At 40.3% G+C, this 23,250-nt stretch overlaps 1 protein-coding gene across 16 annotated transcripts; it reads right to left on the reverse strand.

The window, feature by feature from the left end:
- Positions 1 to 3,635: 3,635 nt before the first annotated feature.
- ifnphi1 (interferon phi 1) lies at positions 3,636 to 23,222 on the reverse strand. Of its 16 annotated transcripts, XM_048990483.1 has the most exons (7): positions 23,168 to 23,222; positions 21,756 to 21,827; positions 4,896 to 4,983; positions 4,695 to 4,772; positions 4,436 to 4,585; positions 4,253 to 4,330; positions 3,636 to 3,858 (listed from the first exon to the last, which is right to left on the reverse strand). In XM_048990483.1, the coding sequence occupies exons 3-7, from the start codon at positions 4,896 to 4,898 to the stop codon at positions 3,766 to 3,768; spliced, it is 402 nt and encodes a 133-aa protein (XP_048846440.1). In that variant the 5' UTR covers positions 4,899 to 4,983; positions 21,756 to 21,827; positions 23,168 to 23,222; the 3' UTR covers positions 3,636 to 3,765. The 16 variants fall into 16 exon arrangements, with proteins under 16 accessions (XP_048846440.1, XP_048846432.1, XP_048846435.1 ...); XM_048990475.1 differs by lacking the exons at positions 4,896 to 4,983; positions 21,756 to 21,827; positions 23,168 to 23,222 and adding exons at positions 18,632 to 18,719; positions 20,035 to 20,136; XM_048990478.1 differs by lacking the exons at positions 4,695 to 4,772; positions 4,896 to 4,983; positions 21,756 to 21,827; positions 23,168 to 23,222 and adding exons at positions 11,554 to 11,631; positions 18,632 to 18,719; positions 20,035 to 20,136.
- Positions 23,223 to 23,250: the final 28 nt, after the last annotated feature.

Genomic DNA, 23,250 nt, shown 5'->3' on the forward strand with positions numbered 1-23,250 from the left:
GAATGTTGTGATTTATTTACATTTCTCACAGCATTTTAACAAGTTAATATTATGTGTTGGTAAATTTCTTTGACAACGCTAAACATCCTGCAGTGTTTTCAGATCGTAGTGTGATTTATGATTGTCAAGTAAATGAAACCTTGCATGAAACATACAAATGAAAGAAGGTCTTGGGCAGCGTTACAGTTTAACTTGCTGGTTTTTACTTGCAGGTGTGAATATTATATGGTAAAATGATATATACACACAAAATAATAAATGAATAAAAACACACTGTTCCTGAAAAAGGTTTATCAGGTTTTGTGTATGAGCTGTAAATCTTGATAAAAGCTGTGGCCAGTCTTATCCAGAAAGGGTCCACTTGCATGTGTGTGTTGGGGGGGGGGGGAGTTGTTTGTTTTGTAGTGGATGATGCAATAGCAATAGCCGTGCACCATACTCTGTAATACCTGGAATGTAGCAGAACGTATGTCAGAACGTATGTCAGGATGCTCTTCCTGGACTACAGATCTGCTTTCAACACCATCCGCCTGGGCAAGCTGATGGAGAAGCTGACAGACCTCGGCGTCCCAACTCCCACCTGTAATTGGATTCTGAACTTCCTGACAGATAGACCACAGGTGGTGAGAATGGGAGGACGCGTGTCTGCTGAGCTTACAGTCAGCACTGGATCCCCACAGGGGGGGCTGCCTCAGTCCAAAACTCTTCACCCTGTACACCTATGACTGTGTCTCCACCCAGGGCAACTCTGTCGTCATTAAATACGCTGATGACACCACTATCCTGGGGCTCATCAAGGGGGGGGGGGGGACCAGTTGGGGTACAGGACCCTGGTACATAACATTCTTGTCTATGGAGAGGAGAATGACCTCGTCCTCAATATAGACAAGACCAAAGAAATAATACTGGACTTCAGGAAGAACCCTCCCCCTCCACAGCCTCTTATCATCGAAGGGACTGAGGTGGAGAGGGCCGACAGCCACAGATTCCTGGGACTGCAGGTTACATCAGACCTGAGCTGGACTCCTAACACCACAGCCACAGTGAAAAAAGCCCAGCAAAGGCCTTATTTCATTAGGCTGCTCAGGAAAGCCGGCCTGAACCATCACCCTCTCACTCAGGCCTACAGAGGACTGATAGAGAGCATCCTCACCGCAGGCATCACTGTCTGGTACAGGAACACCACACAGGCCGAGAGGAAGGCTCTGCAAAGAGTCACGAAGACTGCAGAGAGGATCATAGGGATAAAACTCCCTTCCATGGACTCTATATACGCACAGGGCTGTCGGAGAAGAGCAGAGGGAATTATCTACAGTCAGACTGATGGCAAAACAAAACAGATGAACATGTAAAATAATAAACCTACACTACCTCACTTCACTGGTCTAAGTTACATGCAAATTATCGATTATGTCTCAGTGTTATAACATTTTGTTAACTATCTCTTTATAATGTACTGCAATTAAAAATTAAAATCATCACTGCAATTAAAATCATTATCTGTGAAATAGGATGAATGTGCAATATCCTATCTGCAACAGGATAAGATGTGCAATATTCTAAATGTGCAATATTATAAATGGGCAACATCTGCTTTCTATGCAGCTATGCAATAATTTGCAGTACTTATTGTATTTAAAGAGTTATTTCATAGTTTGTTCTCGATTAGTACTTATATTTAAATTTCTTTCCCTTGTGTAGATATTACCATCTTTTTCTGTAAATAAGTGTTCTGTTTAGGGCGTCCCTCTTGGTATATTCTGCCACAACATGTGGGGCAGTTCTGCAAACTGAGGTGAGTTTCCCAAACATGAGCATTATCCATTAATCATTTGGAGATAGAGTTGGACACCGGGATTGACTTAATGATGGGCTGGGCAGCTCAAGTACAATAAAATGCCCCATCCATTCGTCCATCCCTCCATCATCCATCCATCCATCCATCCACCCACCCGTCCATCCATCCATCCATCCATCTATCCACCCACTCGTCCATCCATCCATCCATCGATCCATTCATCCATCCATCCATCCATCCACCCGTCCATCCATCGATCCATCCATCCATCCACCCGTCCATCCATCCATCAATCCATCCATCCATCTATACACCCATCCATCCATCCATCCACCCACCCATCCATCCATCCATCCATCCATCCATCCACCCAACTATCCATCCATTTTCTGTGCATGCTTGTCTTCTTCGGGGGTACAAGCTGTATCCTGGAGACTACAGGCACAAAGCAGGGAACAACCCAGGATGAGGCACCAGCCTGTCAAAGGGGGAAGCTGGAGTGTGTGGAGGAAACCACAAGACAACACAAGGAGAACATGCAAACTCCACACACTGAACCATGATGGAGACTTGAACCCGGGTCTCAGGAGTGTGAGACAACAATGCTAACCACTGCCCCAAAATGCTGCCCAATTAGATGCTCTATATTTTGTTGTCATATGTTTTGTCAAGGGGCAGTAATTGGGGACCTACTTACAAGGACCTACTTACAAGGGGGGGGGGCATGGCTACCTCATAAATCTACCCCTAGTTCTATGGATAATTCTCATTGTCATTATTGATTAAATCTGTTGTAAGTTCTTCAAATAAATGATCAGCTACAATTCAATAATGATGTACGAACGAAACTATTACATAAGTATTGTCTTTGTTTTACTTCAGAAAATCTACTAATTGATTTATTAGAATTATTATTACCAATATCTATTATGTAGATAATGATTTTGTACACTATAGAGATGGTTAACAAAATGATAGAAAACTGAAACGTAATCAATAATTTGCTTGTAACTATGACCAAAGTTTGTGGTTAATACATTAAGAGTTGGTTCTTCATTAATCGAGTATAATTGTATATTATTGTTATATTTATTTGTGCATGCATTTCTCAATTGGGCACAGTCAAAACATTTTTTGCTCTTTCATGACCATCGCAGCATTTTATTGGTTATGTTGAATAAAATTGCAGTGAACAAAAATCGAGAGGATGTATTTGTCCCAGAATATAAACTAGACTCTTGAACTGCTATCACCTTATGTCAGTGGTGACCAGGGAAAGCCAGATTGTTAACTGACAGTTCTTTTGCTGGCAGTCGTTGCAAAATCGGACACGCAAAAAATACATATATACAATATCTTCAACCGTCTGTAATAAACATAAAAGGAACCAAGGAGTAATTCAGTATCACACCATTTGTTCATTCTTGGTCTTGTTTCAGTGCTTTGGCTATGTGGCATTTTCAGCAACACTGGTCTCTCCTACTGTGCCTGCAAATCTAATAATCATTTACTATGTCCTACCTTCATCTATATTTTTTGTTAATTTGAACAGAAAGATAAGTTATCTATTACTTATTTTTCAAAATATACACCTTTATAAATGTGTTTTACTATGCATTAGGAATGTCACAAAAAATATTAGGAATTTAAGTAAATTTCACTGAAAAATGAGGCATCATTAAAGATGATTTATTCCAGTAAATGTTAAAATACAAAAAGTAAAAAGCTGTCATATGAACAAACTGCATTATCACATAAACAGTACGTCATCATATAAATAAATGAATAAATAAATAAATGAATGAATGAATAAATAAATAAATAAATAAATCTTCCAGCGGCTTGTCCAGCACATCGCTGTGGATAACAATCAATAACCAAGATAAAATTCTTTTATATCATCCATGAATACGTCAGTTTATATCTTGATCGCTTTGCAATTGCTTTGATGTCCCCTGAGGTTTTCCTCACATTTTGATTGAAGAAGCAAGAAGGTCTAGATGTTCCAGGTGACGTTCCACTGCTTTTCTTACGAGTTCCCAAGACTGTGCGCTGTGCTTCTGAAAATGAAAGTAGGGATACAGTTTAAGGGCGAAATTCAAGTGCAACTGCATCTTGTAAGAGAGGAAAACATTTTCTTTATCCATAACCCAAACTACACACACTGCTGGGCCAAAAATGGGCCGAACCCAAAGCTGCAGAATATTAAGCGTTAGTGGCCTCAACCACTCAATTAGCAACTGTGCCACCGTGGACATTGTGTTGACCCAGTGCATTGTTAAAGCAAAAACTAAAGAAGAAGAGAACCACCAACAGCAAGATGGATGGACTCAGTCATCACAACAATGAATATGCCATTGGGAACCAAATGTCCAAGACAGAAATCAGGACAGTCTGCATGAGTGCCATGTAAATGGTCACTGGGACCCCCGACTCAACATAATATAATCTCACCATTTCCTTTAAAACAGTCTTGTGCAGCGTCCTGAAGTATGTCTTCAGTTTCCACTCATGCTTAGAGTTTGACGAAACCTGAAAACAAAAATAAATCTGTAAGCACAGTAACATTTCGGGGACGTGTACAAAGTTCGATTTACATTTTTTTAAATGTAGTCATTAACTATATAAGCAACTTACACATCTGTGCAGTTCGTGCGACTGCCGGTGAAGAACAACCTTGAAATGTTCCAGCTCTGTTTTGTTCCATGTGACCGTTTCCATATTGTCACTGAAAAGATCTCTTATTTTATCCATGGTGTGAGATAAGAAAGCAATTTTCCGATCCGTCTGTCAAGAAAATAAAGAAGCGCATGAGTTTCTAATAACGACGCAAATATGAAAACATATACAAATTCCTTTGGTTTATGAAGTTTTTTTTTTAAATATATAAACATACCTTTTCACTAAGTAGGGCCAACCGATAGGCTGTGCTGGGGAAGGGGACAGGCATTGTGTCTGTAGTATAATCTCCGCCCTGCAAAACAAGCAATCCAATAAACTGTACACATCTTTTCACATGGTGAATTACAGAGATATCTGCATTAAATCTTCATAAAATATACAAATGCATATACATATACACTCGGCGATAACTTACCATCCGCTTGAGCAGAGACAATGATTCGCTGTTGACATCTCTGAATCGGTGCCGAATCCACCCGCATCCCAAACAGACGCTTTGCAGACTACAAAATACAAACGTAAAGTAAATAGCTTTTCGTAGGTCCATGTTGTCGCTTTCAAACGATTATGTGGCTCCAGAGAGTTCGTCGCTGTTAATTGGCACTTCATGTTGTACTGCTGTCAGTCTTATACTGTTAGTTTGAAAAGCGAAAACGCAGCACGAAAATTCCAATGTACAAGATAAGGCGGCCAACAAGTGCAGCAAACTAAGTACAAAATGTAATGCTATGTTGCATTAAATACATGGAAATTTATGCGAAAGACACATTTAAGTATTGATGAGATATAATAAAGGGCATGGTGCAGTGGTTAGCACTGTTGCCTCACACCTCTGGGACCCGGGTTCGAATCTCCGCCTGGAGATTGTGGAGTTTGCATGTTCTCCCCATGTCGTCGTGGGGTTTCCTCCGGTTTCCCCCCACAGTCCAAAAACATGTTGAGGCTAATTGGACTTGCTGAATTGCCCGTAGGAATGCATGAATGGTGTGTGAATGTGCCCTGCGATGGGCTGGCCCCCCATCCTGGGTTGTTCCCAGCCTCGTGCCCATTGCTTCCGGGATAGGCTCCGGACCCCCCGCGACCCAATAGGATAAGCGGTTTGGAAAATGGATGGGTGGATGGAGATATAATAAAGAGACTTGGGAACAACCTGCTCCTGGAAGCAGGGAGTCGGAGCTACGACATCACGTGGCCGAAGACGTCAGATTGGACACAGGTTTCGTTCTGTCGACTCTGTGCAACAGTTACAACAGTGAGAGTGGGCTGGATTTTTGCCGTTTCAGTTACATAAAACACCTTTTGATTCACTATGGAAAATGGCTCCGAATTATTAACTCGAGAGCACGAATTACAACGAGATATTTTTTTCCACCAGGACACCTCCGTACATTTTCTTTTCGATTTCGTTTTCGAATTACAACTTCCGGTGTCGTTGGTGATGCAACGTGTTTCCCCAGGTGGGAAACACTGTAGTCTTATCCACCTATTGCATGTATGCAGCAATATTTATTGCATAATTATCATCTTTTTGATTTCTTTTTCATTTTCGAATTGCAACTTCCGGTGTCGTTGGTGATGCAACGTGTTTTCCCAGCTGGAAAACACCGTAGTCTTATCCACCTATTCTGCAGCACTGAAATTTGACATCATAATAACATTCAGCGTACCTGTAACAGGATGAAAATAAGTTACCCCATAATAGGTGTACCTGTATGCATGTCTGTGTATATATATATATATATATATATATATATATATATATATATATATATATATATATATATATATATATATATACACTGAACAAAAATATAAACGCAACACTTTTGTTTTTGCTCCCATTTTTCATGAGATGGACTTAAAGATCTACAATTCATTCCAGATACACAATATTACCATTTCTCTCAAACATTTCTCACAAATCAGTCTAAATGTGTGATAGTGAGCACTTCTGCTTTGCTGAGATAATCCATCCCACCTCACAGGTGTGCCACATCAAGATGCTGATCTGACATCATGGGTAGTGCACAGGTGTACCTTATACTGCCCACAATAAAAGGCCACCCTGGAATGTGCAGTTTTGTCTCACAGCAAAATGCCACAGATGCCACAAGCATTGAGGGAGCGTGCAATTGGCATGCGGACAGCAGGAATGTCAACCAGATCTGTTGCTCGTGCATTGAATGTTCATTTCTCAACCATAAGCCGTCTCCAAAGGCGTTTCAGAGAATATGGCAGTACATCCAACCGGCCTCACAACCGCAGACCATGTGTAACCACACCAGCCCAGGACCTCCACATCCAGCAGGTTCACCTCCAAGATCGTCTGAGACCAGCCACTCAGACAGATAATGCACGGCCCCATGTTGCAAGGATCTGTACACAGTTCTTGGAAGCTGAAAATGTCCCAGTTCTTGCATAGCCAGCATACTCACCGGACATGTCACCCGTTGAGCATGTTTGGGATGTGCTTGACCGGCGTATACGACAGCGTGTACCAGTTCCCACTAATATCCAACAACTTCGCACAGCCATTGAAGAGGAGTGGACCAACATTCCACAGGCCACAATTGACAATCTGATAAACTCTATGCGAAGAAGATGTGTTGCATTGCATGAGGCAAATGGTGGTCACACCAGATACTGACCGGTTCTGAGTCCCCAGACCCCCAATAAAGCAAAAAACTGCACATTCCAGGGTGGCCTTTTATTGTGGGCAGTATAAGGTACACCTGTGCACTACCCATGATGTCAGATCAGCATCTTGATGTGGCACACCTGTGAGGTGGGATGGATTATCTCAGCAAAGCAGAAGTGCTCACTATCACACATTTAGACTGATTTGTGAGAAATGTTTGAGAGAAATGGTAATATTGTGTATCTGGAATGAATTGTAGATCTTTAAGTCCATCTCATGAAAAATGGGAGCAGAAACAAGAGTGTTGCGTTTATATTTTTGTTCAGTATATATATAGAGTTGTTTTTTTACCTCGCCTCAATCCCATCGTCCTCCGCAAACCTTGCTACTGGTCCGTATAAGTTGTACATTTTCATTGTTAACACTACATTGTGAATTGAGCCTTCTGGTACAATTGGTATTATATATAGTGTAAATATGAAGAGCATACTTATGATTTTGCATGGCCCTTCCCAGTTTTCCTTGCATCCTTCCCAGTTTTCCTTGCGTCCTTCCCAGTTTGCTCGTTCCCCTGTGTTACGTAACTCCCGTACCCGCACCTTCACCATCCAGAAAACCTGGGTTATTTATACAGTACAAGGCAATATTATAATACAAAAAAAAACGCATTTAATTATATTTTTAAATAGTTCTTTAATATAGCAGAATAAAAACGTTTCTCTGCCTGCAAACATGTTAAAGACCGTCAAATTCTCGTGACTTTTGCTCTCATTTCTCAGTTAAAATTTGAGCAAATATCGCTGATTCAGACTGTAGAATAGCAAGTCAACTGTCAAGAATCAGAATGCTTTGAGTGCAACGCGACGCTTATTAGACAGTGACTTATGGGGAAACACGATAAACTAAGATTGATCAGTTACAGGATTGTTGTGTGTAATGAAAACTTCGGTGCATTACATTTGTATCCAGTAGGTGGGAGTAAAGCATTGAACTGCAAAAAGAGGTACTCCACGCAGCGTTTTAAGGTTCATCTGAAAGAGCAGCTCAAACAAAACCTTCCGGTGTCGTTGGTGATGCAACGTGTTTCCCCAGGTGGGAAACACTGTAGTCTTATCCACCTATTGCATGTACGCAGCAATATTTATTGCATAATTATCATCTAATCCAAACCTATACACAAGCCTAAAAGTTGGAACTTTGCGTATTTATGTCATATTTGGTGAAAAATCAATTTAACGTGCTTTGAATGTATTGCTGGGGCGGCATGGTGGTGCAGTGGTTAGCACTGTTGCCTCACGCCTCTGGGACCCGGGTTCGAGTCTCCGCCTGGGTTACACGTGTGTGGAGTTTGCATGTTCTCCGCATGTCGTCGTGGGGTTTCCACCGGGTCCCCCCACAGTCTAAAAACATGCTAAATTATCCGTAGGTATGGATGCATGTATACGTGAGTGAATGGTGTGTGAGTGTGCCCTGCGATTGGCTGGCCCCTATCCTGGGTTGTTCTCTGCCTCGTGCTTCTGGGATAGGCTCCGCACCCCCCGCAACCCAGTAGGATAAGCGGTTTGGAAAATGGATGGGTAGATGAATATATCGCTTGTGTGGTCGAATATGTTGCTAGCTGATCAGTCTATATCCGACCATTTCAAAAAGTACTGTATCATCAAAGTAATGCAGAATAGTACTACTACAATGGAAAAACCATTGTAAATTGGCCACCTATATACCACGGTTTACTACATAGAATTACAATGTATTTTACGTAATGTTTACCATAGTGTTGTAATAATGCAGCACTGAAATTAGACTTCATTATTACATTCAGTGTACCGTACCTGAAATATATGTCTGTTTTGGCTTAGTGAAGAAAACATTTTAGCAGTTTATCAGCCACATGCATCAAAGCAGTGAAACCATTTACCAATATAAGTGTTTCCATGGCAAAAACTGAAGGAAACATTTTTATCAAAACACATTCACCAGAAATAAAACTGTTCATATTAAACTGTGCCTTTATTTGAAATGGCGGAGAAATGCTACCCCATAATTACTGATTTCTCCCTGTTGCTAAGGTGAAATTCTCAGATTCCATCACCAGATACATTACAAGTGAAATGATCGGAGTCCAGTGTTTACAATGCCGTAACATTTTTGTATGCGAACTATATTATGCGTGCTTCTTGGTAATACCGTGAATACTACAGGAAATACCATAGTACAGTGACAGTAACAGTGAGAAGAAATCTGAATATCGTGAGGTTCTTTGGCGGTTGAAGAGTTTGACCGCTATATTTTGAAATACATAAACAACCTGCTGATTCATTATTGAAAGTGGCTCTGGAAATGGCGAGAGGCGATCCTCGAATGTTTGGACATGGTGTGAGTTGATGACTATATGGCAAAATATGAAATGAGTTATCATTATCATTATTATTAGTTCATCGGCTGGTTCAATGGGCCAATTCTTGCCTGCCACGAGGCTGGGTTTCCATTCCCTTATTGTAAATTTCTTTGGATACATTCATCTGCCAAATAAATACTTCGAATATAATAAATTTGAATATAATACGTTATATTCGTATTGTTTATCCTTATTGCACTGGTCTGGCTCGCATTGTTCCAAACATCTGTCATATGGAAATAATGCATCCTTGATACGTATTATTTACCTTGAATAATATTGCAATGAACCAAAATCATCAAAAGAAGGCGGAGTTGTCCCAGAATATGAACTTGACTCCCGAACTACAAACTGCTATCACCTTAGTTCAGTGGTGACCAGCGAAGGCCAGATTGTTAATCGACAGTTCTTTTGCTGGCAATTGCGGCAAAATTGCACACGCAAAATAAATTGTACAATTTCTTCAACCATCTGTAATAAACATAAAAGGAACCAAGGAGTAATTCAGTATCACACCATTTGTTCATTCTTGGTCTTGTTTCAGTGCTTTGGCTATGTGGCATTTTCAGCAACACTGGTCTCTCCTACTGTGCCTGCAAATCTAATAATCATTTACTATGTCCTACCTTCATCTATATTTTTTGTTAATTTGAACAGAAAGATAAGTTATCTATTACTTATTTTTCAAAATATACACCTTTATAAATGTGTTTTACTATGCATTAGGAATGTCACAAAAAATATTAGGAATTTAAGTAAATTTCACTGAAAAATGAGGCATCGTTAAAGATGATTTATTCCAGGAAATGTTAAAATACAAAAAGTAAAAAGCTGTCATATGAACAAACTGCATTATCACATAAACAGTACGTCATCATATAAATAAATGAATAAATAAATAAATGAATAAATAAATAAATGAATGAATAAATAAATGAATGAATAAATAAATAAATAAATAAATAAATCATTCTTCCAGCGGCTTGTCCAGCACATCGCTGTGGATAACAATAAATAACCAAGATAAAATTCTTTTATATCATCCATGAATACGTCAGTTTATATCTTGATCGCTTTGCAATTGCTTTGATGTCCTCTGAGGTTTTCCTCACATTTTGATTGAAGACGCAAGAAGGTCTAGATGTTCCAGGTGACGTTCCACTGCTTTTCTTACGAGTTCCCAAGACTGTGCACTGTGCTTCTGAGAATAAAAGTAGGGACACAGTTTAAGGGCGAAATTCAAGTGCAACTGCATCTTGTAAGAGAGGAAAACATTTTCTTTATCCATAACCCAAACTACACACACTGCTGGGCCAAAAATGGGCCGAACCCAAAGCTGCAGAATATTAAGCGTTAGTGGCCTCAACCACTCAATTAGCAACTGTGCCACCGTGGACATTGTGTTGACCCAGTGCATTGTTAAAGCAAAAACTAAAGAAGAAGAGAACCACCAACAGCAAGATGGATGGACTCAGTCATCACAACAATGAATATGCCATTGGGAACCAAATGTCCAAGACAGAAATCAGGACAGTCTGCATGAGTGCCATGTAAATGGTCACTGGGACCCCCGACTCAACATAATATAATCTCACCATTTCCTTTAAAACAGTCTTGTGCAGCGTCCTGAAGTATGTCTTCAGTTTCCACTCATGCTTAGAGTTTGACGAAACCTGAAAACAAAAATAAATCTGTAAGCACAGTAACATTTCGGGGACGTGTACAAAGTTCGATTTACATTTTTTTAAATGTAGTCATTAACTATATAAGCAACTTACACATCTGTGCAGTTCGTGCGACTGCCGGTGAAGAACAACCTTGAAATGTTCCAGCTCTGTTTTGTTCCATGTGACCGTTTCCATATTGTCACTGAAAAGATCTCTTATTTTATCCATGGTGTGAGATAAGAAAGCAATTTTCCGATCCGTCTGTCAAGAAAATAAAGAAGCGCATGAGTTTCTAATAACGACGCAAATATGAAAACATATACAAATTCCTTTGGTTTATGAAGTTTTTTTTTTAAATATATAAACATACCTTTTCACTAAGTAGGGCCAACCGATAGGCTGTGCTGGGGAAGGGGACAGGCATTGTGTCTGTAGTATAATCTCCGCCCTGCAAAACAAGCAATCCAATAAACTGTACACATCTTTTCACATGGTGAATTACAGAGATATCTGCATTAAATCTTCATAAAATATACAAATGCATATACATATACACTCGGCGATAACTTACCATCCGCTTGAGCAGAGACAATGATTCGCTGTTGACATCTCTGAATCGGTGCCGAATCCACCCGCATCCCAAACAGACGCTTTGCAGACTACAAAATACAAACGTAAAGTAAATAGCTTTTCGTAGGTCCATGTTGTCGCTTTCAAACGATTATGTGGCTCCAGAGAGTTCGTCGCTGTTAATTGGCACTTCATGTTGTACTGCTGTCAGTCTTATACTGTTAGTTTGAAAAGCGAAAACGCAGCACGAAAATTCCAATGTACAAGATAAGGCGGCCAACAAGTGCAGCAAACTAAGTACAAAATGTAATGCTATGTTGCATTAAATACATGGAAATTTATGCGAAAGACACATTTAAGTATTGATGAGATATAATAAAGGGCATGGTGCAGTGGTTAGCACTGTTGCCTCACACCTCTGGGACCCGGGTTCGAATCTCCGCCTGGAGATTGTGGAGTTTGCATGTTCTCCCCATGTCGTCGTGGGGTTTCCTCCGGTTTCCCCCCACAGTCCAAAAACATGTTGAGGCTAATTGGACTTGCTGAATTGCCCGTAGGAATGCATGAATGGTGTGTGAATGTGCCCTGCGATGGGCTGGCCCCCCATCCTGGGTTGTTCCCAGCCTCGTGCCCATTGCTTCCGGGATAGGCTCCGGACCCCCCGCGACCCAATAGGATAAGCGGTTTGGAAAATGGATGGATGGATGGAGATATAATAAAGAGACTTGGGAACAACCTGCTCCTGGAAGCAGGGAGTCGGAGCTACGACATCACGTGGCCGAAGACGTCAGATTGGACACAGGTTTCGTTCTGTCGACTCTGTGCAACAGTTACAACAGTGAGAGTGGGCTGGATTTTTGCCGTTTCAGTTACATAAAACACCTTTTGATTCACTATGGAAAATGGCTCCGAATTATTAACTCGAGAGCACGAATTACAACGAGATATTTTTTTCCACCAGGACACCTCCGTACATTTTCTTTTCGATTTCGTTTTCGAATTACAACTTCCGGTGTCGTTGGTGATGCAACGTGTTTCCCCAGGTGGGAAACACTGTAGTCTTATCCACCTATTGCATGTATGCAGCAATATTTATTGCATAATTATCATCTTTTTGATTTCTTTTTCATTTTCGAATTGCAACTTCCGGTGTCGTTGGTGATGCAACGTGTTTTCCCAGCTGGAAAACACCGTAGTCTTATCCACCTATTCTGCAGCACTGAAATTTGACATCATAATAACATTCAGCGTACCTGTAACAGGATGAAAATAAGTTACCCCATAATAGGTGTACCTGTATGCATGTCTGTGTGTATATATATATATATATATATATATATATATATATATATATATATATATATATATATATATATATATACACTGAACAAAAATATAAACGCAACACTTTTGTTTTTGCTCCCATTTTTCATGAGATGGACTTAAAGATCTACAATTCATTCCAGATACACAATATTACCATTTCTCTCAAACATTTCTCACAAATCAGTCTAAATGTGTGATAGTGAGCACTTCTGCTTTGCTGAGATAATCCATCCCACCTCACAGGTGTGCCACATCAAGATGCTGATCTGACATCATGGGTAGTGCACAGGTGTACCTTATACTGCCCACAATAAAAGGCCACCCTGGAATGTGCAGTTTTGTCTCACAGCAAAATGCCACAGATGCCACAAGCATTGAGGGAGCGTGCAATTGGCATGCGGACAGCAGGAATGTCAACCAGATCTGTTGCTCGTGCATTGAATGTTCATTTCTCAACCATAAGCCGTCTCCAAAGGCGTTTCAGAGAATATGGCAGTACATCCAACCGGCCTCACAACCGCAGACCACGTGTAACCACACCAGCCCAGGACCTCCACATCCAGCAGGTTCACCTCCAAGATCGTCTGAGACCAGCCACTCAGACAGATAATGCACGGCCCCATGTTGCAAGGATCTGTACACAGTTCTTGGAAGCTGAAAATGTCCCAGTTCTTGCATAGCCAGCATACTCACCGGACATGTCACCCGTTGAGCATGTTTGGGATGTGCTTGACCGGCGTATACGACAGCGTGTACCAGTTCCCACTAATATCCAACAACTTCGCACAGCCATTGAAGAGGAGTGGACCAACATTCCACAGGCCACAATTGACAATCTGATAAACTCTATGCGAAGAAGATGTGTTGCATTGCATGAGGCAAATGGTGGTCACACCAGATACTGACCGGTTCTGAGTCCCCAGACCCCCAATAAAGCAAAAAACTGCACATTCCAGGGTGGCCTTTTATTGTGGGCAGTATAAGGTACACCTGTGCACTACCCATGATGTCAGATCAGCATCTTGATGTGGCACACCTGTGAGGTGGGATGGATTATCTCAGCAAAGCAGAAGTGCTCACTATCACACATTTAGACTGATTTGTGAGAAATGTTTGAGAGAAATGGTAATATTGTGTATCTGGAATGAATTGTAGATCTTTAAGTCCATCTCATGAAAAATGGGAGCAGAAACAAGAGTGTTGCGTTTATATTTTTGTTCAGTATATATATAGAGTTGTTTTTTTACCTCGCCTCAATCCCATCGTCCTCCGCAAACCTTGCTACTGGTCCGTATAAGTTGTACATTTTCATTGTTAACACTACATTGTGAATTGAGCCTTCTGGTACAATTGGTATTATATATAGTGTAAATATGAAGAGCATACTTATGATTTTGCATGGCCCTTCCCAGTTTTCCTTGCATCCTTCCCAGTTTTCCTTGCGTCCTTCCCAGTTTGCTCGTTCCCCTGTGTTACGTAACTCCCGTACCCGCACCTTCACCATCCAGAAAACCTGGGTTATTTATACAGTACAAGGCAATATTATAATACAAAAAAAAACGCATTTAATTATATTTTTAAATAGTTCTTTAATATAGCAGAATAAAAACGTTTCTCTGCCTGCAAACATGTTAAAGACCGTCAAATTCTCGTGACTTTTGCTCTCATTTCTCAGTTAAAATTTGAGCAAATATCGCTGATTCAGACTGTAGAATAGCAAGTCAACTGTCAAGAATCAGAATGCTTTGAGTGTAACGCGACGCTTATTAGACAGTGACTTATGGGGAAACACGATAAACTAAGATTGATCAGTTACAGGATTGTTGTGTGTAATGAAAACTTCGGTGCATTACATTTGTATCCAGTAGGTGGGAGTAAAGCATTGAACTGCAAAAAGAGGTACACCACGCAGCGTTTTAAGGTTCATCTGAAAGAGCAGCTCAAACAAAACCTTCCGGTGTCGTTGGTGATGCAACGTGTTTCCCCAGGTGGGAAACACTGTAGTCTTATCCACCTATTGCATGTACGCAGCAATATTTATTGCATAATTATCATCTAATCCAAACCTATACACAAGCCTAAAAGTTGGAACTTTGCGTATTTATGTCATATTTGGTGAAAAATCAATTTAACGTGCTTTGAATGTATTGCTGGGGCGGCATGGTGGTGCAGTGGTTAGCACTGTTGCCTCACGCCTCTGGGACCCGGGTTCGAGTCTCCGCCTGGGTTACACGTGTGTGGAGTTTGCATGTTCTCCGCATGTCGTCGTGGGGTTTCCACCGGGTCCCCCCACAGTCTAAAAACATGCTAAATTATCCGTAGGTATGGATGCATGTATACGTGAGTGAATGGTGTGTGAGTGTGCCCTGCGATTGGCTGGCCCCTATCCTGGGTTGTTCTCTGCCTCGTGCTTCTGGGATAGGCTCCGCACCCCCCGCAACCCAGTAGGATAAGCGGTTTGGAAAATGGATGGGTAGATGAATATATCGCTTGTGTGGTCGAATATGTTGCTAGCTGATCAGTCTATATCCGACCATTTCAAAAAGTACTGTATCATCAAAGTAATGCAGAATAGTACTACTACAATGGAAAAACCATTGTAAATTGGCCACCTATATACCACGGTTTACTACATAGAATTACAATGTATTTTACGTAATGTTTACCATAGTGTTGTAATAATGCAGCACTGAAATTAGACTTCATTATTACATTCAGTGTACCGTACCTGAAATATATGTCTGTTTTGGCTTAGTGAAGAAAACATTTTAGCAGTTTATCAGCCACATGCATCAAAGCAGTGAAACCATTTACCAATATAAGTGTTTCCATGGCAAAAACTGAAGGAAACATTTTTATCAAAACACATTCACCAGAAATAAAACTGTTCATATTAAACTGTGCCTTTATTTGAAATGGCGGAGAAATGCTACCCCATAATTACTGATTTCTCCCTGTTGCTAAGGTGAAATTCTCAGATTCCATCACCAGATACATTACAAGTGAAATGATCGGAGTCCAGTGTTTACAATGCCGTAACATTTTTGTATGCGAACTATATTATGCGTGCTTCTTGGTAATACCGTGAATACTACAGGAAATACCATAGTACAGTGACAGTAACAGTGAGAAGAAATCTGAATATCGTGAGGTTCTTTGGCGGTTGAAGAGTTTGACCGCTATATTTTGAAATACATAAACAACCTGCTGATTCATTATTGAAAGTGGCTCTGGAAATGGCGAGAGGCGATCCTCGAATGTTTGGACATGGTGTGAGTTGATGACTATATGGCAAAATATGAAATGAGTTATCATTATCATTATTATTAGTTCATCGGCTGGTTCAATGGGCCAATTCTTGCCTGCCACGAGGCTGGGTTTCCATTCCCTTATTGTAAATTTCTTTGGATACATTCATCTGCCAAATAAATACTTCGAATATAATAAATTTGAATATAATACGTTATATTCGTATTGTTTATCCTTATTGCACTGGTCTGGCTCGCATTGTTCCAAACATCTGTCATATGGAAATAATGCATCCTTGATACGTATTATTTACCTTGAATAATATTGCAATGAACCAAAATCATCAAAAGAAGGCGGAGTTGTCCCAGAATATGAACTTGACTCCCGAACTACAAACTGCTATCACCTTAGTTCAGTGGTGACCAGCGAAGGCCAGATTGTTAATCGACAGTTCTTTTGCTGGCAATTGCGGCAAAATTGCACACGCAAAATAAATTGTACAATTTCTTCAACCATCTGTAATAAACATAAAAGGAACCAAGGAGTAATTCAGTATCACACCATTTGTTCATTCTTGGTCTTGTTTCAGTGCTTTGGCTATGTGGCATTTTCAGCAACACTGGTCTCTCCTACTGTGCCTGCAAATCTAATAATCATTTACTATGTCCTACCTTCATCTATATTTTTTGTTAATTTGAACAGAAAGATAAGTTATCTATTACTTATTTTTCAAAATATACACCTTTATAAATGTGTTTTACTATGCATTAGGAATGTCACAAAAAATATTAGGAATTTAAGTAAATTTCACTGAAAAATGAGGCATCGTTAAAGATGATTTATTCCAGGAAATGTTAAAATACAAAAAGTAAAAAGCTGTCATATGAACAAACTGCATTATCACATAAACAGTACGTCATCATATAAATAAATGAATAAATAAATAAATAAATAAATAAATAAATAAATAAATAAATGAATAAATAAATAAATGAATGAATAAATAAATAAATAAATAAATAAATAAATAAATAATTCTTCCAGCGGCTTGTCCAGCACATCGCTGTGGATAACAATAAATAACCAAGATAAAATTCTTTTATATCATCCATGAATACGTCAGTTTATATCTTGATCGCTTTGCAATTGCTTTGATGTCCTCTGAGGTTTTCCTCACATTTTGATTGAAGACGCAAGAAGGTCTAGATGTTCCAGGTGACGTTCCACTGCTTTTCTTACGAGTTCCCAAGACTGTGCACTGTGCTTCTGAGAATAAAAGTAGGGACACAGTTTAAGGGCGAAATTCAAGTGCAACTGCATCTTGTAAGAGAGGAAAACATTTTCTTTATCCATAACCCAAACTACACACACTGCTGGGCCAAAAATGGGCCGAACCCAAAGCTGCAGAATATTAAGCGTTAGTGGCCTCAACCACTCAATTAGCAACTGTGCCACCGTGGACATTGTGTTGACCCAGTGCATTGTTAAAGCAAAAACTAAAGAAGAAGAGAACCACCAACAGCAAGATGGATGGACTCAGTCATCACAACAATGAATATGCCATTGGGAACCAAATGTCCAAGACAGAAATCAGGACAGTCTGCATGAGTGCCATGTAAATGGTCACTGGGACCCCCGACTCAACATAATATAATCTCACCATTTCCTTTAAAACAGTCTTGTGCAGCGTCCTGAAGTATGTCTTCAGTTTCCACTCATGCTTAGAGTTTGACGAAACCTGAAAACAAAAATAAATCTGTAAGCACAGTAACATTTCGGGGACGTGTACAAAGTTCGATTTACATTTTTTTAAATGTAGTCATTAACTATATAAGCAACTTACACATCTGTGCAGTTCGTGCGACTGCCGGTGAAGAACAACCTTGAAATGTTCCAGCTCTGTTTTGTTCCATGTGACCGTTTCCATATTGTCACTGAAAAGATCTCTTATTTTATCCATGGTGTGAGATAAGAAAGCAATTTTCCGATCCGTCTGTCAAGAAAATAAAGAAGCGCATGAGTTTCTAATAACGACGCAAATATGAAAACATATACAAATTCCTTTGGTTTATGAAGTTTTTTTTTTAAATATATAAACATACCTTTTCACTAAGTAGGGCCAACCGATAGGCTGTGCTGGGGAAGGGGACAGGCATTGTGTCTGTAGTATAATCTCCGCCCTGCAAAACAAGCAATCCAATAAACTGTACACATCTTTTCACATGGTGAATTACAGAGATATCTGCATTAAATCTTCATAAAATATGCAAATGCATATACATATACACTCGGCGATAACTTACCATCCGCTTGAGCAGAGACAATGATTCGCTGTTGACATCTCTGAATCGGTGCCGAATCCACCCGCATCCCAAACAGACGCTTTGCAGACTACAAAATACAAACGTAAAGTAAATAGCTTTTCGTAGGTCCATGTTGTCGCTTTCAAACGATTATGTGGCTCCAGAGAGTTCGTCGCTGTTAATTGGCACTTCATGTTGTACTGCTGTCAGTCTTATACTGTTAGTTTGAAAAGCGAAAACGCAGCACGAAAATTCCAATGTACAAGATAAGGCGGCCAACAAGTGCAGCAAACTAAGTACAAAATGTAATGCTATGTTGCATTAAATACATGGAAATTTATGCGAAAGACACATTTAAGTATTGATGAGATATAATAAAGGGCATGGTGCAGTGGTTAGCACTGTTGCCTCACACCTCTGGGACCCGGGTTCGAATCTCCGCCTGGAGATTGTGGAGTTTGCATGTTCTCCCCATGTCGTCGTGGGGTTTCCTCCGGTTTCCCCCCACAGTCCAAAAACATGCTGAGGCTAATTGGACTTGCTGAATTGCCCGTAGGAATGCATGAATGGTGTGTGAATGTGCCCTGCGATGGGCTGGCCCCCCATCCTGGGTTGTTCCCAGCCTCGTGCCCATTGCTTCCGGGATAGGCTCCGGACCCCCCGCGACCCAATAGGATAAGCGGTTTGGAAAATGGATGGATGGATGGAGATATAATAAAGAGACTTGGGAACAACCTGCTCCTGGAAGCAGGGAGTCGGAGCTACGACATCACGTGGCCGAAGACGTCAGATTGGACACAGGTTTCGTTCTGTCGACTCTGTGCAACAGTTACAACAGTGAGAGTGGGCTGGATTTTTGCCGTTTCAGTTACATAAAACACCTTTTGATTCACTATGGAAAATGGCTCCGAATTATTAACTCGAGAGCACGAATTACAACGAGATATTTTTTTCCACCAGGACACCTCCGTACATTTTCTTTTCGATTTCGTTTTCGAATTACAACTTCCGGTGTCGTTGGTGATGCAACGTGTTTCCCCAGGTGGGAAACACTGTAGTCTTATCCACCTATTGCATGTATGCAGCAATATTTATTGCATAATTATCATCTTTTTGATTTCTTTTTCATTTTCGAATTGCAACTTCCGGTGTCGTTGGTGATGCAACGTGTTTTCCCAGCTGGAAAACACCGTAGTCTTATCCACCTATTCTGCAGCACTGAAATTTGACATCATAATAACATTCAGCGTACCTGTAACAGGATGAAAATAAGTTACCCCATAATAGGTGTACCTGTATGCATGTCTGTGTGTATGTATATATATATATATATATATATATATATATATATATATATATATATATATATATATATATATATATATATATAGTTGTTTTTTTACCTCGCCTCAATCCCATCGTCCTCCGCAAACCTTGCTACTGGTCCGTATAAGTTGTACATTTTCATTGTTAACACTACATTGTGAATTGAGCCTTCTGGTACAATTGGTATTATATATAGTGTAAATATGAAGAGCATACTTATGATTTTGCATGGCCCTTCCCAGTTTTCCTTGCATCCTTCCCAGTTTTCCTTGCGTCCTTCCCAGTTTGCTCGTTCCCCTGTGTTACGTAACTCCCGTACCCGCACCTTCACCATCCAGAAAACCTGGGTTATTTATACAGTACAAGGCAATATTATAATACAAAAAACAACGCATTTAATTATATTTTTAAATAGTTCTTTAATATAGCAAAATAAAAACGTTTCTCTGCCTGCAAACATGTCAAATTCTCGTGACTTTTGCTCTCATTTCTCAGTTAAAATTTGAGCAAATATCGCTGATTCAGACTGTAGAATAGCAAGTCAACTGTCAAGAATCAGAATGCTTTGAGTGTAACGCGACGCTTATTAGACAGTGACTTATGGGGAAACACGATAAACTAAGATTGATCAGTTACAGGATTGTTGTGTGTAATGAAAACTTCGGTGCATTACATTTGTATCCAGTAGGTGGGAGTAAAGCATTGAACTGCAAAAAGAGGTACTCCACGCAGCGTTTTAAGGTTCATCTGAAAGAGCAGCTCAAACAAAACCAGGGAATGAAATATACTTTCCCCTTTTTCAAATCCTTCGTATTGTTCATTTAATGCATTATTTAGGTTTTAATCTATAGATTACTGATCCATTATACAAATGTGTCTATTCAGACAAATTACCTCTAGTAGTATGATCTATTGCAGTAGGATTCTAGAAGAATGGTGATACAATGACTGTTATAACCAATACACACCCATGAATACTTCATGTTTGCTACCTTAAAATTAGCTTTTGCACACACTTCATCTAATACAAACACATTATGTAATAGTGAGTATAATACACATTTTATGAAAGCAATCCCCGGTGATCTCATTTATGCTCCTCTGACCCTAGAGCGCTGCATGGTCAGACACCTAAGTCCACGTATATTGCTAATCTTCTCCATCGTCACACAGCCAGTCGGGTTCTCGGTGGCCTGTACTCCGAAGCGGGGCTGCTGGCTTATCGGGGTAACTGGTCGGATTTAAGGTAGTCTGGGCAAAATGTAGGCGAACGAATATGAAGCCCATTTAGACTGTGGCACCTTAAATCCGACGAGTTACCCCAGTAAGCCAGTACAGGCCACAGGTCTGGTCAACAAGACCTTCTAGTCGCCCCCCCCCCCCGGATCGTGCTTTCCAGTCAGCTGCACCGAGACTCTGAAACACTCTTCCACTAGCTTTCTGAGTCCGTTGACTCTTTTAAAATGCATCTTGGGACTTTAAGAAGGTCTTTGAATAGAGCTCAGTAAATGCTGCCTGAGCCAGGTTTTCTAATATATTTTACATGCTTTTTCTTACTCATCTTTTTTCATATTTCCTTTGTTATGCTCATTTTTAATTTTTACGTACAGCACTTTGTGACTTGTGTCTGTGAAAAGTGCTTTATAAATAAATTTTACTTACTTACCTAATATCATGTATATACACACCCATACTACACAGAACAATGGATTTATTCTGCATTGAAGGCAACAGATTACTTGCAGCAGCGAACTAGCATGGCTAGTCGGTCGGCCTGAAATCCTCTGCAGACCCTCACTTTGGCACAGATGTGGAGTTCCTTCCCGGGCAGGAAATGAGGTAGATCCACGCAGCGTCTGTGTCCTTTTTGCTGTATGAGAGAGAGAGGCTGAGAGGGCAGTTCTGCAACAATGGGTGTGCCCAAATTAAGAATCTCTGCCGCCCCATCCATCAATGAAGGTGCAGTTCTCATCTAATCCGATGAACATTAAGAAGTTTTCTTAAAAACAGCGATAACAGTACCTAAAATGTTTTGCTAATGCATAGGAAATCATATACAAGGAAATGTGTGTGGATATTTCTATGCAACATCCTCTTCATTCTGCTTTGAAGTGATCAGCAGAGGTCCATGCAGACTGCAACATGTTTTAAGACCCGAGAGAGCTGGTGAAAGAGTGCGCTCATCTAGTTTACAAGCATCCCCTCCTCACTTTTTACACCATTTCGCATTGGGACACCAGTCCCAATACTAAAAACACAAGTACAGAGGACAGCAAAAAAAACCCCAGATATTGGCCTTTCCTTCACCCCAGATGCCAAGGATATATCGCCTGCCTCCTCGCTGAACGAGACCAGTTGAGTGACTCATTGAGTCCCAAGTTCATTCTTGGAAGGCAGGTCAGCAAGACCTGTCTTGCCAAGACCGCAAGTGAGGTGTTTGTGTTCTTGGTATTGAGATTCACTCCGGGATGCCAGCCCATGGCAGGTCATTCACTCAGTTTTGCACTATGGGCCACATGTAGGACAGCAGCTCACCTATCTGCATGTGTTCTTATGGCACTCGTCTCAGGCATTCGCATTGGGTTGTACTGATTGTTCAATCACTACAAAGTTTTAGCACGGCAGGGTGTGAATTGATTGCTGGAGTTTATTAATAGGGTCTGGGTTATCACTCCTGGCAATTGACAATATTTTCTCCTTGAGCTAACAGTAAATGTCCCTTCACTGAGCCCTTGGAGAATTTATCGGCAGGCTAAATTAGATAATATGCATGTATGGTCAAAGAAATTTGGAATGTCCTTTGAATCTGTTTATGAGAGCATTTGTGTTTTGTGTTGTGGTGAAAATGATAGCTGGCCAAAAGGAACTGGAAAGCTTGCTAATGTGCTTTGGGTTTAGTGTTCGCTTTGTATCATTTGGATGTCCTACACAATTTCTGTAAATTTGCCTTGTACATAATGTAGCCTTCCAGTATTTTCACTACACACAAACTAAGCCAGGAAACATGCTAAAACTGAAAATATTAATTTAATCCCATAGAACCAGAACCATGCAATCTTCCCTAATTAAGAGCAAGTGACAGTTTAAGCGTAATGATAATGACTGATTCCAATGATAATAATAATAATAATAATAATAATAGATGGAAATCTTGTTGGAAACCAGTATTGCACCAGTATCTGGCCTCAGAGCTACCTCATCTCCTCTCACCTTTGGCTTCTCCCCTTTGCTGATTCTTCCAGTCCCTCTGTTCGTTGTTCTGTGTCTGGTGGAACAGGAAATGCGTGCAGATA

This window comes from Brienomyrus brachyistius, chromosome 22 (genome assembly GCF_023856365.1).
Source record: "Brienomyrus brachyistius isolate T26 chromosome 22, BBRACH_0.4, whole genome shotgun sequence".
In the NCBI taxonomy this organism is placed as follows: domain Eukaryota; kingdom Metazoa; phylum Chordata; class Actinopteri; order Osteoglossiformes; family Mormyridae; genus Brienomyrus; species Brienomyrus brachyistius.